The sequence below is a fragment of the Salvelinus alpinus genome, chromosome 2 (genome assembly GCF_045679555.1).
Source record: "Salvelinus alpinus chromosome 2, SLU_Salpinus.1, whole genome shotgun sequence".
Classification (NCBI taxonomy): Eukaryota; Metazoa; Chordata; class Actinopteri; order Salmoniformes; family Salmonidae; genus Salvelinus; species Salvelinus alpinus.
Genome location: NC_092087.1, coordinates 91989224 through 92004947, shown reverse-complemented (window position 1 = coordinate 92004947; position 15724 = coordinate 91989224). Strand labels below are relative to the sequence as shown.

The following is a 15724-nucleotide window of genomic DNA, read 5'->3' as shown; positions in this document are numbered from 1 at the left end:
ATCAATTTAGTATTTTACTATTAAAACAACTCTGACATAATAATATCCATCCATTTTCATTGTTAACAACAGAAGAAGCTATTGTTAACAGAAGAACGCAAGAACGAGTGAAATATTATCATAAAGAGAACGGAGGGAAAAAGAGAGGAGGTGGAAGAGCGTGAGGGAGGAAGAGAGTGAGGGAGGAGGAGGGTGATGGAGGGAAGAGAGTGAGGGAGGAAGAGTGTGAGGGATGGTGAGGGAGGGTGAGGGAGGAAGAGGGTGAGCTTGAATTGGTTGAAGACGGCAAAAAAAAGGGAGATGATTTGTTGAAGAATGGTAGAAAGTATATGCAGAGTGAGCTGTAAGCCGGATCGAAGACAGGAAGAGAAATGGAAGTGAATTAGTGCGAATTATAGGAGGTGGCCGGTGTGGTGAAGTTCTCGGAGCCCGAGGCTAAAGATGAGTCTGTAATGGTAGGAGTGAAATGTTTGTAGAAAGTGAACCCCTGCATTTTGGATGATGCATATGTGATTTCAGGGTGGGTGAAAACAGAGTTGGGTGCTGTGGAATTGGTGATGGTAACCAGAAGTGGTGTTGTGATAATTGTTTGTGTTTCTGCTGGTCAGAGGGATCAGGCGCTCCGAGTTACACGAATGGGGACAAGAGATGTGAATAGTTTTGCTCTAAAGAAAATGACACCATTGAAAGGAGTGATTGCTGGGGTAGCGGTAAATATGAAAGTGGACAAACTAAAGGGGAAGATTCCCGGTGCTTGTGATGCTCGTCGTTTGGTGCGACGCAGAAAGGGTGGCGTGAGTGGTGAAACAGAAGAGTCATAGTCTGTCCTTTTTGAGTTTTGATGTTGAGTCAGTGCCCGACAAAGTGATGTCAGCATATACAAGTTATCCTGTACGAGCTTTTGTGCCTAATCCATTACGTTGTTACAGGTGTCAAGCTTCTGGGCATGTGGCAGCAGTGTGTAGGAGGGAGGTTCCTAGGTGTGAGAAGTGTGCAGAAGGGCATGAGACAAAGGAATGTGTAGCATTGGTGAAAGTAGTGGTATGTGTTCATTGTAGGGGTGCCCATGGGGCTGGGGCTCAGAAATGTCCCGTGCGAGAGAGGCAGGTTGAGGTTTCTAGGGTTAGAGTAGTACAGAGGGTATCATATGCTGAGGCACAGTAGCGGTGCATGGGTAAAATCACTGGGGAAGCCAAGCCATATTACAACCTATGTTGTGATAATCGCGTTGTTTGCTTTATAACCAATTCGTTCATACACCACCATGACATACAATAAGGCCGTGACAACAAAATGACAACAGTCACACAGTGTCGGAAAATAAATTAAACTACACATTTGTTTGATTAATCACAAAACCGGAGAGCAACATCTGTCCGAGGGAATTCCACAAAGCAATTAAAAATATTTGAACAGGAATTCCATAAAGCAAATATTGCATGTAACAAACAGTGACATGACATACAGCATGGTCCAGAAAGTTAATGTTTTCTACAGTTTACTAAACCAACCATGAAGTTACCTCAAGTCATTATTTTACTGTGAATTCTACAGTGTTTTACTGTTGAAATTACAGAACAGTCTTACAGTGTACAGCATGGTCCAGAAGGTTAATGTTTTCTACAGTTTACTAAACCACTACTGATTTAGAACCATGAAGTTACCTCAAGTCAGCACAAAGACAACAGCAGCACCTCCTCCGCTATTCCAGCACCATTTACACTTAAACATTTAAATGTCATCAAATCAACTAGGCTATAATACAGTGAAAACAAACTTTTAAAATACCAAAACAATTTAGTCCAATCAATGTTGCTAAATGTCATGTGGATGTCCATGGTACTGATTTCGGTCTGTGTGTGTGCGTGCGTGCGTGTGCAAGTAAAAAAATAAATAATTGTTGAACACCAATGCCATCCTCCTTTCTTTCATCTTGGAAAAACGGTCTATGCCTCTGTCATACAGTATGATTTTAGTTTTTGTTGTCATAAGCTACCTAGCTAAAATGCTTGCTAGCTTGACTTCCTCGCATGGGCAACAATCATCACAGCCCAGTGGCACAATATATGTATTTATGGTTAGATAAGATTCGCCGTCATAATCATTGGCCTGTACAGAGAATTAGGTCAAAACCACTAGTCCAAATCTCCATCTCCATCCATTACTTAGAAAACGGCAGATTTAGCAAAAAATATAAAATAAATTCGTTTTTTCTTTGGATGTGATTTCATTGGTGTGAAACCAAATCCAAACTGGCCTCCCTTGGGGGGGCGTTTTGCTGTGCTAGGACAACACACAGTTGAACTCAGCTCAATGCTGATTGAGCAATTATTTTATATATTTTTTTTATCAAGGGAGGCGAAATGCTTGCTGGCATCAATCAATCAACTGCTACGGTGGCAACATGTCATACTCGTTTGGTCCAAACAGCATCAGATACATGGGCTACACATACTGAGACAGCGCTTGGTGGAACGTATGCGTTGCGGAACTAATGTCACGCATGGTGCTATGTCCGGGGAGGTGTTTCACTCTAGTACTGCTCGACTTGTGTATTTCCGTTGCAGAAAGGAAGTAGCTCGTTGGGTCTTGTGGAGGTGACCGAATGGCAGATTTATTCTGTCAATCTTGAATTAGTTCTCTCCCAGAGTCGTAGGAAACACCGATTATTTTATTTTCATTGTGAAAAAATACCGTTAGCACCATGGGAGCTCACCTCGCGCGGCGGTATATCACCGAGACGGAGACCGAGCCTGACCCTGCGAAACCGTTTGGCTTTGACCCCGAATTCGGCTTCGATGAGAGGAAAGAGAGAGGTTTGTGTTGTTGACTCTGTTTTGGTCTGAACGTGTGACCGTACAGGAGTATGGCTTGCAAAGTGTCTGCTGGTGGACTCTTGTCATGTCCATGGAAAGTAAAGTCCGCTAGCAAGCTAACTGCAACTAGTAACGTTAGTGGCTAGCTAACGTTACCCAAATTTAGCTAGCATGATATGTTCCCTATTAAATATAACTTGAGTATTTCGCCCCCTTTCCATTCGTGTAGAGTACGTTTTTATTTTAATAAAACTGTCAGCTCAGACAGAAATATGGTTTTTAACAGATATATTTTAATAGAACTGTCAGTTCAGACAGCAATATGGTTTTGAACAGATATATTTTAATAGAACTGTCAGTTCAGACAGAAATATGGTTTTTAACAGATATTCCCCGTCCTGTCAAAATCAGTCATAAATCCCGGGTGCGTCTCAATAATTCAATATCTTCCTCGTCTCCATTCCGTACTCTGTGAAAGAGTAGTTGCTTGCCAACAGTACAAGCGTTCCTCGCATACATATAATGCATTACGGAACATGCAAGGCTTCACTCATACATATCTCAGGACATAGTCTACTCCTTTCTTTGTTGACAATTTTCAATTTGTGTGTGTGTCCACTAGTAAAGATGATGGCCTCACCCATTAACCCCTGGTGTAACATTTTATCTTGTCCCCCTGGTAGAGATGATGGCCTCACCCATTAACCCCTGGTGTAACATGTTATCTTGTCCCCCTGGTAGAGATGATGGCCTCCCCCCATTAACCACTGGTGTAACATGTTATCTTGTCCCCCTGGTAGAGATGATGGCCTCACCCATTAACCCCTGGGGTAACATGTTATCTTGTCTCCCTGGTAGAGATGATGGCCTCCACCCATTAACCCCTGGGGTAACATGTTATCTTGTCCCCCTGGTAGAGATGATGGCCTCCACCCATTAACCACTGGTGTAACATGTTATCTTGTCCCCCTGGTAGAGATGGTGGCCTCCCCCATTAACCCCTGGTGTAACATGTTATCTTGTCCCCCTGGTAGAGATGATGGCCTCCCCCATTAACCCCTGGTGTAACATGTTATCTTGTCCCCCTGGTAGAGATGGTGGCCTCCCCCCATTAACCCCTGGTGTAACATGTTATCTTGTCCCCCTGGTAGAGATGATGGTAGCGACGATGGCCTCCCCCATTAACCCCTGGTGTAACATGTTATCTTGTCCCCCTGGTAGAGATGATGGCCTCCCCCCATTAACCCCTGGTGTAACATGTTATCTTGTCCCCCTGGTAGAGATGATGGCCTCACCCATTAACCCCTGGGGTAACATGTTATCTTGTCCCCCTGGTAGAGATGGTGGCCTCACCCATTAACCCCTGGTGTAACATGTTATCTTGTCCCCCTGGTAGAGATGGTGGCCTCCCCCATTAACCCCTGGTGTAACATGTTATCTTGTCCCCCTGGTAGAGATGATGGCCTCCCCCCATTAACCCCTGGTGTAACATGTTATCTTGTCCCCCTGGTAGAGATGATGGCCTCCCCCATTAACCCCTGGTGTAACATGTTATCTTGTCCCCCTGGTAGAGATGGTGGCCTCCCCCCATTAACCCCTGGTGTAACATGTTATCTTGTCCCCCTGGTAGAGATGATGGCCTCCCCCCATTAACCCCTGGTGTAACATGTTATCTTGTCCCCCTGGTAGAGATGATGGCCTCACCCATTAACCCCTGGTGTAACATGTTATCTTGTCCCCCTGGTAGAGATGATGGCCTCCCCCCATTAACCCCTGGTGTAACATGTTATCTTGTCCCCCTGGTAGAGATGATGGTCTCCCCCCATTAACCCCTGGTGTAACATGTTATCTTGTCCCCCTGGTAGAGATGGTGGCCTCCCCCCATTAACCCCTGGTGTAACATGTTATCTTGTCCCCCTGGTAGAGATGGTGGCCTCCCCCCATTAACCCCTGGTGTAACATGTTATCTTGTCCCCCTGGTAGAGATGGTGGCCTCCCCCCATTAACCCCTGGTGTAACATGTTATCTTGTCCCCCTGGTAGAGATGATGGCCTCCCCCCATTAACCCCTGGTGTAACATGTTATCTTGTCCCCCTGGTAGAGATGATGGCCTCCCCCCATTAACCACTGGTGTAACATGTTATCTTGTCCCCCTGGTAGAGATGGTGGCCTCCCCCCATTAACCCCTGGTGTAACATGTTATCTTGTCCCCCTGGTAGAGATGATGGCCTCCCCCCATTAACCCCTGGGGTAACATGTTATCTTGTCCCCCTGGTAGAGATGGTGGCCTCCCCCCATTAACCCCTGGTGTAACATGTTATCTTGTCCCCCTGGTAGAGATGATGGCCTCCCCCCATTAACCCCTGGGGTAACATGTTATCTTGTCCCCCTGGTAGAGATGGTGGCCTCCCCCCATTAACCCCTGGTGTAACATGTTATCTTGTCCCCCTGGTAGAGATGATGGCCTCACCCATTAACCCCTGGGGTAACATGTTATCTTGTCCCCCTGGTAGAGATGATGGCCTCCCCCCATTAACCCCTGGTGTAACATGTTATCTTGTCCCCCTGGTAGAGATGATGGCCTCCCCCCATTAACCCCTGGGGTAACATGTTTCTGTCCCCTGGTAGAGATGATGGCCTCCCCCCATTAACCCCTGGTGTAACATGTTATCTTGTCCCCCTGGTAGAGATGGTGGCCTCCCCCATTAACCCCTGGTGTAACATGTTACTGCCCCCGGAGAGATGTGCCTCCCCCATTAACCCCTGGTGTAACATGTTATCTTGTCCCCCTGGTAGAGATGATGGCCTCCCCCCATTAACCCCTGGGGTAACATGTTATCTTGTCCCCCTGGTAGAGATGATGGCCTCCCCCCATTAACCCCTGGTGTAACATGTTATCTTGTCCCCCTGGTAGAGATGATGGCCTCCCCCCATTAACCCCTGGGGTAACATGTTATCTTGTCCCCCTGGTAGAGATGATGGCCTCACTCATTAACCCCTGGTGTAACATGTTATCTTGTCCCCCTGGTAGAGATGGTGGCCTCCCCCCATTAACCCCTGGGGTAACATGTTATCTTGTCCCCCTGGTAGAGATGGTGGCCTCCCCCCATTAACCACTGGTGTAACATGTTATCTTGTCCCCCTGGTAGAGATGGTGGCCTCCCAGGCCCAGATGAACCTGGCCCAGGTCCCTGTACTCCAGAGGGACTACTGCGCCCACCACCTCATCAAGCTCATGAAGTGTAAGAGGGACAACTGGCCCAACTTCCTGGCCTGTAAACACGAGAGACACGACTGGGACTACTGCGAGCACCAGGAGTAGGTATCTGCCTGGTTCTAGGTGTAGGTCGAGGTTTAGCAGCACCAGGAGTAAGTATCTGCCTGGTTCTAGGTGTAGGTCGAGGTTTAGCAGCACCAGGAGTAAGTATCTGCCTGGTTCTAGGTGTAGGTCGAGGTTTAGCAGCACCAGGAGTAAGTATCTGCCTGGTTCTAGGTGTAGGTCGAGGTTTAGCAGCACCAGGAGTAAGTATCTGCCTGGTTCTAGGTGTAGGTCGAGGTTTAGCAGCACCAGGAGTAAGTATCTGCCTGGTTCTAGGTGTAGGTCGAGGTTTAGCAGCACCAGGAGTAAGTATCTGCCTGGTTCTAGGTGTAGGTCGAGGTTTAGCAGCACCAGGAGTAAGTATCTGCCTGGTTCTAGGTGTAGGTCGAGGTTTAGCAGCACCAGGAGTAAGTATCTGCCTGGTTCTAGGTGTAGGTCGAGGTTTAGCAGCACCAGGAGTAAGTATCTGCCTGGTTCTAGGTGTAGGTCGAGGTTTAGCAGCACCAGGAGTAAGTATCTGCCTGGTTCTAGGTGTAGGTCGAGGTTTAGCAGCACCAGGAGTAAGTATCTGCCTGGTTCTAGGTGTAGGTCGAGGTTTAGCAGCACCAGGAGTAAGTATCTGCCTGGTTCTAGGTGTAGGTCGAGGTTTAGCAGCACCAGGAGTAAGTATCTGCCTGGTTCTAGGTGTAGGTCGAGGTTTAGCAGCACCAGGAGTAAGTATCTGCCTGGTTCTAGGTGTAGGTCGAGGTTTAGCAGCACCAGGAGTAAGTATCTGCCTGGTTCTAGGTGTAGGTCGAGGTTTAGCAGCACCAGGAGTAAGTATCTGCCTGGTTCTAGGTGTAGGTCGAGGTTTAGCAGCACCAGGAGTAAGTATCTGCCTGGTTCTAGGTGTAGGTCGAGGTTTAGCAGCACCAGGAGTAAGTATCTGCCTGGTTCTAGGTGTAGGTCGAGGTTTAGCAGCACCAGGAGTAAGTATCTGCCTGGTTCTAGGTGTAGGTCGAGGTTTAGCAGCACCAGGAGTAAGTATCTGCCTGGTTCTAGGTGTAGGTCGAGGTTTAGCAGCACCAGGAGTAAGTATCTGCCTGGTTCTAGGTGTAGGTCGAGGTTTAGCAGCACCAGGAGTAAGTATCTGCCTGGTTCTAGGTGTAGGTCGAGGTTTAGCAGCACCAGGAGTAAGTATCTGCCTGGTTCTAGGTGTAGGTCGAGGTTTAGCAGCACCAGGAGTAAGTATCTGCCTGGTTCTAGGTGTAGGTCGAGGTTTAGCAGCACCAGGAGTAAGTATCTGCCTGGTTCTAGGTGTAGGTCGAGGTTTAGCAGCACCAGGAGTAAGTATCTGCCTGGTTCTAGGTGTAGGTCGAGGTTTAGCAGCACCAGGAGTAAGTATCTGCCTGGTTCTAGGTGTAGGTCGAGGTTTAGCAGCACCAGGAGTAAGTATCTGCCTGGTTCTAGGTGTAGGTCGAGGTTTAGCAGCACCAGGAGTAAGTATCTGCCTGGTTCTAGGTGTAGGTCGAGGTTTAGCAGCACCAGGAGTAAGTATCTGCCTGGTTCTAGGTGTAGGTCGAGGTTTAGCAGCACCAGGAGTAAGTATCTGCCTGGTTCTAGGTGTAGGTCGAGGTTTAGCAGCACCAGGAGTAAGTATCTGCCTGGTTCTAGGTGTAGGTCGAGGTTTAGCAGCACCAGGAGTAAGTATCTGCCTGGTTCTAGGTGTAGGTTGAGGTTTAGCAGCACCAGGTGTAAGTATCTGCCTGGTTCTAGGTGTAGGTCGAGGTTTAGCAGCACCAGGAGTAAGTATCTGCCTGGTTCTAGGTGTAGGTCGAGGTTTAGCAGCACCAGGAGTAAGTATCTGCCTGGTTCTAGGTGTAGGTCGAGGTTTAGCAGCACCAGGAGTAAGTATCTGCCTGGTTCTAGGTGTAGGTCGAGGTTTAGCAGCACCAGGAGTAAGTATCTGCCTGGTTCTAGGTGTAGGTTGAGGTTTAGCAGCACCAGGAGTAAGTATCTGCCTGGTTCTAGGTGTAGGTCGAGGTTTAGCAGCACCAGGAGTAAGTATCTGCCTGGTTCTAGGTGTAGGTCGAGGTTTAGCAGCACCAGGAGTAAGTATCTGCCTGGTTCTAGGTGTAGGTCGAGGTTTAGCAGCACCAGGAGTAAGTATCTGCCTGGTTCTAGGTGTAGGTCGAGGTTTAGCAGCACCAGGAGTAAGTATCTGCCTGGTTCTAGGTGTAGGTCGAGGTTTAGCAGCACCAGGAGTAAGTATCTGCCTGGTTCTAGGTGTAGGTCGAGGTTTAACAGCACCAGGAGTAAGTATCTGCCTGGTTCTAGGTGTAGGTCGAGGTTTAGCAGCACCAGGAGTAAGTATCTGCCTGGTTCTAGGTGTAGGTCGAGGTTTAGCAGCACCAGGAGTAAGTATCTGCCTGGTTCTAGGTGTAGGTTGAGGTTTAGCAGCACCAGGAGTAAGTATCTGCCTGGTTCTAGGTGTAGGTCGAGGTTTAGCAGCACCAGGAGTAAGTATCTGCCTGGTTCTAGGTGTAGGTCGAGGTTTAGCAGCACCAGGAGTAAGTATCTGCCTGGTTCTAGGTGTAGGTCGAGGTTTAGCAGCACCAGGAGTAAGTATCTGCCTGGTTCTAGGTGTAGGTCGAGGTTTAGCAGCACCAGGAGTAAGTATCTGCCTGGTTCTAGGTGTAGGTCGAGGTTTAGCAGCACCAGGAGTAAGTATCTGCCTGGTTCTAGGTGTAGGTCGAGGTTTAGCAGCACCAGGAGTAAGTATCTGCCTGGTTCTAGGTGTAGGTCGAGGTTTAGCAGCACCAGGAGTAAGTATCTGCCTGGTTCTAGGTGTAGGTCGAGGTTTAGCAGCACCAGGAGTAAGTATCTGCCTGGTTCTAGGTGTAGGTCGAGGTTTAGCAGCACCAGGAGTAAGTATCTGCCTGGTTCTAGGTGTAGGTCGAGGTTTAGCAGCACCAGGAGTAAGTATCTGCCTGGTTCTAGGTGTAGGTCGAGGTTTAGCAGCACCAGGAGTAAGTATCTGCCTGGTTCTAGGTGTAGGTCGAGGTTTAGCAGCACCAGGAGTAAGTATCTGCCTGGTTCTAGGTGTAGGTCAAGGTTTAGCAGCACCAGGAGTAAGTATCTGCCTGGTTCTAGGTGTAGGTCGAGGTTTAGCAGCACCAGGAGTAAGTATCTGCCTGGTTCTAGGTGTAGGTCGAGGTTTAGCAGCACCAGGAGTAAGTATCTGCCTGGTTCTAGGTGTAGGTCGAGGTTTAGCAGCACCAGGAGTAAGTATCTGCCTGGTTCTAGGTGTAGGTCGAGGTTTAGCAGCACCAGGAGTAAGTATCTGCCTGGTTCTAGGTGTAGGTCGAGGTTTAACAGCACCAGGAGTAAGTATCTGCCTGGTTCTAGGTGTAGGTCGAGGTTTAGCAGCACCAGGAGTAAGTATCTGCCTGGTTCTAGGTGTAGGTCGAGGTTTAGCAGCACCAGGAGTAAGTATCTGCCTGGTTCTAGGTGTAGGTCGAGGTTTAGCAGCACCAGGAGTAAGTATCTGCCTGGTTCTAGGTGTAGGTCGAGGTTTAGCAGCACCAGGAGTAAGTATCTGCCTGGTTCTAGGTGTAGGTCGAGGTTTAGCAGCACCAGGAGTAAGTATCTGCCTGGTTCTAGGTGTAGGTTGAGGTTTAGCAGCACCAGGAGTAAGTATCTGCCTGGTTCTAGGTGTAGGTCGAGGTTTAGCAGCACCAGGAGTAAGTATCTGCCTGGTTCTAGGTGTAGGTCGAGGTTTAGCAGCACCAGGAGTAAGTATCTGCCTGGTTCTAGGTGTAGGTCGAGGTTTAGCAGCACCAGGAGTAAGTATCTGCCTGGTTCTAGGTGTAGGTCGAGGTTTAGCAGCACCAGGAGTAAGTATCTGCCTGGTTCTAGGTGTAGGTCGAGGTTTAGCAGCACCAGGAGTAAGTATCTGCCTGGTTCTAGGTGTAGGTCGAGGTTTAGCAGCACCAGGAGTAAGTATCTGCCTGGTTCTAGGTGTAGGTCGAGGTTTAGCAGCACCAGGAGTAAGTATCTGCCTGGTTCTAGGTGTAGGTCGAGGTTTAGCAGCACCAGGAGTAAGTATCTGCCTGGTTCTAGGTGTAGGTCGAGGTTTAGCAGCACCAGGAGTAAGTATCTGCCTGGTTCTAGGTGTAGGTCGAGGTTTAGCAGCACCAGGAGTAAGTATCTGCCTGGTTCTAGGTGTAGGTCGAGGTTTAGCAGCACCAGGAGTAAGTATCTGCCTGGTTCTAGGTGTAGGTCGAGGTTTAGCAGCACCAGGAGTAAGTATCTGCCTGGTTCTAGGTGTAGGTCGAGGTTTAGCAGCACCAGGAGTAAGTATCTGCCTGGTTCTAGGTGTAGGTCGAGGTTTAGCAGCACCAGGAGTAAGTATCTGCCTGGTTCTAGGTGTAGGTCGAGGTTTAGCAGCACCAGGAGTAAGTATCTGCCTGGTTCTAGGTGTAGGTCGAGGTTTAGCAGCACCAGGAGTAAGTATCTGCCTGGTTCTAGGTGTAGGTCGAGGTTTAGCAGCACCAGGAGTAAGTATCTGCCTGGTTCTAGGTGTAGGTCGAGGTTTAGCAGCACCAGGAGTAAGTATCTGCCTGGTTCTAGGTGTAGGTCGAGGTTTAGCAGCACCAGGAGTAAGTATCTGCCTGGTTCTAGGTGTAGGTCGAGGTTTAGCAGCACCAGGAGTAAGTATCTGCCTGGTTCTAGGTGTAGGTCGAGGTTTAGCAGCACCAGGAGTAAGTATCTGCCTGGTTCTAGGTGTAGGTCGAGGTTTAGCAGCACCAGGAGTAAGTATCTGCCTGGTTCTAGGTGTAGGTCGAGGTTTAGCAGCACCAGGAGTAAGTATCTGCCTGGTTCTAGGTGTAGGTCGAGGTTTAGCAGCACCAGGAGTAAGTATCTGCCTGGTTCTAGGTGTAGGTCGAGGTTTAGCAGCACCAGGAGTAAGTATCTGCCTGGTTCTAGGTGTAGGTCGAGGTTTAGCAGCACCAGGAGTAAGTATCTGCCTGGTTCTAGGTGTAGGTCGAGGTTTAGCAGCACCAGGAGTAAGTATCTGCCTGGTTCTAGGTGTAGGTCGAGGTTTAGCAGCACCAGGAGTAAGTATCTGCCTGGTTCTAGGTGTAGGTCGAGGTTTAGCAGCACCAGGAGTAAGTATCTGCCTGGTTCTAGGTGTAGGTCGAGGTTTAGCAGCACCAGGAGTAAGTATCTGCCTGGTTCTAGGTGTAGGTCGAGGTTTAGCAGCACCAGGAGTAAGTATCTGCCTGGTTCTAGGTGTAGGTCGAGGTTTAGCAGCACCAGGAGTAAGTATCTGCCTGGTTCTAGGTGTAGGTCGAGGTTTAGCAGCACCAGGAGTAAGTATCTGCCTGGTTCTAGGTGTAGGTCGAGGTTTAGCAGCACATGGAGTTTGTTTCTGTCTTTCCTGGACACACTTTATGGTTGCATTCCAGCCAATGTTCCCTGTTTAAATCCCACTGGGGTCATGATCCCTGTTTAAATCCCACTGTGGTCATGTCCAATGTTTCCTGTTTAAATCCCACTGTGGTCATGTCCAATGTTTCCTGTTTAAATCCCACTGTGGTCATGTCCAATGTTCCCTGTTTAAATCCCACTGGGGTCATGTCCAATGTTCCCTGTTTAAATCCCACTGGGGTCATGTCCAATGTTCCCTGTTTAAATCTCACTGGGGTCATGTCCAATGTTCCCTGTTTAAATCCCACTGGGGTCATGTCCAATGTTCCCTGTTTAAATCTCACTGGGGTCATGTCCAATGTTCCCTGTTTAAATCCCACTGGGGTCATGTCCAATGTTCCCTGTTTAAATCTCACTGGGGTCATGTCCAATGTTCCCTGTTTAAATCTCACTGGGGTCATGTCCAATGTTCCCTGTTTAAATCCCACTGGGGGTCATGTCCAATGTTCCCTGTTTAAATCCCACTGGGGGTCATGTCCAATGTTCCCTGTTTAAATCCCACTGGGGTCATGTCCAATGTTCCCTGTTTAAATCTCACTGGGGGTCATGTCCAATGTTCCCTGTTTAAATCTCACTGGGGTCATGTCCAATGTTCCCTGTTTAAATCCCACTGGGGGTCATGTCCAATGTTCCCTGTTTAAATCCCACTGGGGTCATGTCCAATGTTCCCTGTTTAAATCCCACTGGGGGTCATGTCCAATGTTCCCTGTTTAAATCCCACTGGGGTCATGTCCAATGTTCCCTGTTTAAATCTCACTGGGGGTCATGTCCAATGTTCCCTGTTTAAATCCCACTGGGGTCATGTGCAATGTTCCCTGTTTAAATCCCACTGGGGGTCATGTCCAATGTTCCCTGTTTAAATCTCACTGGGGTCATGTCCAATGTTCTCTGTTTAAATCCCACTGGGGGTCATGTCCAATGTTCCCTGTTTAAATCTCACTGGGGGTCATGTCCAATGTTCCCTGTTTAAATCTCACTGGGGGTCAAGTCCAATGTTCCCTGTTTAAATCCCACTGGGGTCATGTCCAATGTTCCCTGTTTAAATCCCACTGGGGGTCATGTCCAATGTTCCCTGTTTAAATCCCACTGGGGTCATGTCCAATGTTCCCTGTTTAAATCTCACTGGGGTCATGTTCAATGTTCCCTGTTTAAATCCCACTGAGGTCATGTTCCCTGTTTAAATCCCACTGGGGGTCATGTCCAATGTTCCCTGTTTAAATAGACAGTAGCCAATAGGCTGTACCATCAGGTGGGGTTCAATGCAGGCCTACAGTAACCTGTAGGTGGTGTTTAATGCAGGCCTACAGTAACCTATAGGTGGTGTTTAATGCAGGGCTACAGTAACCTATAGGTGGTGTTTAATGCAGGCCTACAGTAACCTATAGGTGGTGTTCAATGCAGGTCTACAGTAACCTATAGGTGGTGTTTAATGCAGGCCTACAGTAACCTATAGGTGGCGTTCAATGCAGGCCTACAGTAACCTATAGGTGGGGTTCAATGCAGGACTACAGTAACCTATAGGTGGGGTTCAATGCAGGTCTACAGTAACCTATAGGTGGTGTTTAATGCAGGCCTACAGTAACCTATAGGTGGCGTTCAATGCAGGCCTACAGTAACCTATAGGTGGGGTTCAATGCAGGACTACAGTAACCTATAGGTGGGGTTCAATGGAGGCCTACAGTAACCTATAGGTGGGGTTCAATGCAGGCCTACAGTAACCTATAGGTGGGGTTCAATGCAGGCCTACAGTAACCTATAGGTGGGGTTCAATGCAGGCCTACAGTAACCTATAGGTGGGGTTCAATGCAGGGCTACAGTAACCTATAGGTGGTGTTCAATGGAGGCCTACAGTAACCTATAGGTGGTGTTCAATGGAGGCCTACAGTAACCTATGTGGTGTTCAATGCAGGCCTACAGGTGGTGTTTAATGCAGGCCTATAGTAACCTATAGGTGGTGTTCAATGGAGGCCTATAGTAACCTATAGGTGGTGTTCAATGCAGGCCTACAGTAACCTATAGGTGGGGTTCAATGCAGGCCTACAGTAACCTATAGGTGGGGTTAAATGCAGGCCTACAGTAACCTATAGGTGGGGTTAAATGCAGGCCTACAGTAACCTATAGGTGGTGTTTAATGCAGGCCTACAGTAACCTATGTGGTGTTCAATGCAGGCCTACAGTAACCTATAGGTGGGGTTAAATGCAGGCCTACAGTCCATGAGACTGGCTCTGCCTATAACAAAATCAGACTCAATCTTGCAAAGTTAAGATTTGTTTGGTTGCGTTGAAAAGGGGCTGATAAGTTGATTGAATCAGAGAGAGAAACGTTAATCTATATAGTGCAAACTAATGGGGGTGAAGTCCAATCTCTCGAGTCTGGATGGCATTTCTTCTGCTCTGGAGGAGGTGAGTGGCCACACAGCTTAGAGGGAACAGGAAGTTGACTTGACAGTGGTCATGTGGCTTTCGATTAAAGTGCAAAATGGCATGTATTGTTATCAAAGAGTTGTTGCATGTGTCTGATGGTCACACGTGACTAGAGTTGTCAGACTTGTTGTAGTAGTACTGCCATCTGAGGTCCTTTACCATCAAACCCACTCTCTCCTGTGTGTAGCTACGTGATGCGTATGAAGGAGTATGAGCGGGAGCGACGGCTGCAGATGAGGAAGAAGAGGGTGGAGGAAGCCCAGGCAGCTTGAGCTTCATCATCATGACCTCTAACCCCCTGACCCCTCTGTGTACATACCTGCTGCTCTCCACAATAAAGACCTTTTGAGCTCCACTACTCTACCACTGAGCCATCTGTCTCTGTTTGTTTCCTGCTACGTTACGAGCCTGGGAACCACACGGGGAGGGACCTACCCCAATTTGTCCAATAGAAACGCTTATTTTTTTTGAATACACCCCAGGTAGTAGGAGGGGAGGGGTGTGCATCAGAGCAGGGTCTGAGCCAGCTATCTATTTTCTATTTGACAGTGGGTTGTGGACAATGCAGCTTTTAAAGGCGATGTTCCCACGTTTGTAGTAGAGATCTCATTCACGCTGCATATGTCGGCTCAATCGGAAAAATGCCTTTAAAAGCGGCATTGTCGACAACCCGCGGTCTAACTGAATCCCGGCCAAACATTTAGGCCCGGATGCAATCAGATCGTGTGCCAACCAGCGTTGGCCGGATCCACATAGCTGATGCAGGTGTAACTACAGCAGGAGCTGACAAATCAGAGGCTGCTATTGACAAACCCCTTATTATCTGTGCTGTGTTAGAGTTCAAAACAGAGTAGGCTCAAGAATAATGACTCTGTCAAACCATTGATGTCAGGCTAAGGCATGTTTTCATTTGAATGAGGGGGATTTCTGCCTTCCAGTCTAATTCAAGTGTTTGATCTTTAACACGGCTGAATGGTATTTTGTTGCATCCAATGGGACTGTCCGTGGCGGCGTTAACCGGCCTTATCGCACGGCGCTGCTTGGGGATTTGACCGCTCTTAACGCAGTTCCACCTCTGACACCATCCAGACATCTGCTATCGCCAGTTAAGGCTGGATCTGATTGAATCAAGGTTAGTTTGTTTCTTTATCACTAGCCCTGCCTGTGCTACATTCAACGGGGTGAAAAGCGTCTCTGAGAACTACTGATCTAGGATCATGTTAGCCTTTTATTTCATAATGATTAGAAGAGGGGAGCTGATCCTAGATCATATGGACATGTGCACTCTGTCTGGTCATTCAGGATGACACCATCTTTCCCTCTGCTGACAGTAGCTCTGCTACAATCTAGATCCATCAACTGATTGAACAGAATCTGAATTTAGTGTCTCATTCCGTCCCCATCACAGGTTGGGTTTAGACAGGCAGCCCAATTCTGATTTCTCACTCATTTGTCATTGGAGCAATAAGAAGTGAGATTGGTCAAAAGACCAATTTGTGTGGGGGGGGAAATCACAATTGGTCTGCCTGTGTAAACGCAGCCTTAGATATGCATTACATTTAGTGTTCTATTGTATCATATAGCCCCCCATCTCCAGTGTGGTAACAGTGGTGTGTATTAGTCTAGTAACAGTAGCCTATATCATCAAGACATGGTTTTTAAACTAAATGACTTCTAATGAAAGTTCCAACAG

The 15724-nt window shown here is 48.0% G+C and overlaps 1 protein-coding gene across 1 annotated transcript; it reads left to right on the top strand.

Annotated features, from left to right (window-relative positions):
* The first annotated feature begins 2262 nt into the window (after positions 1-2262).
* LOC139568242 (NADH dehydrogenase [ubiquinone] 1 beta subcomplex subunit 7-like) lies at positions 2263-14394 on the top strand. The gene is made up of 3 exons (XM_071389997.1): positions 2263-2816; positions 5966-6134; positions 14219-14394. Exons 1-3 carry the CDS (start codon positions 2705-2707, stop codon positions 14301-14303), a joined length of 366 nt encoding a protein of 121 aa, XP_071246098.1. The 5' UTR covers positions 2263-2704; the 3' UTR covers positions 14304-14394.
* Positions 14395-15724: the final 1330 nt, after the last annotated feature.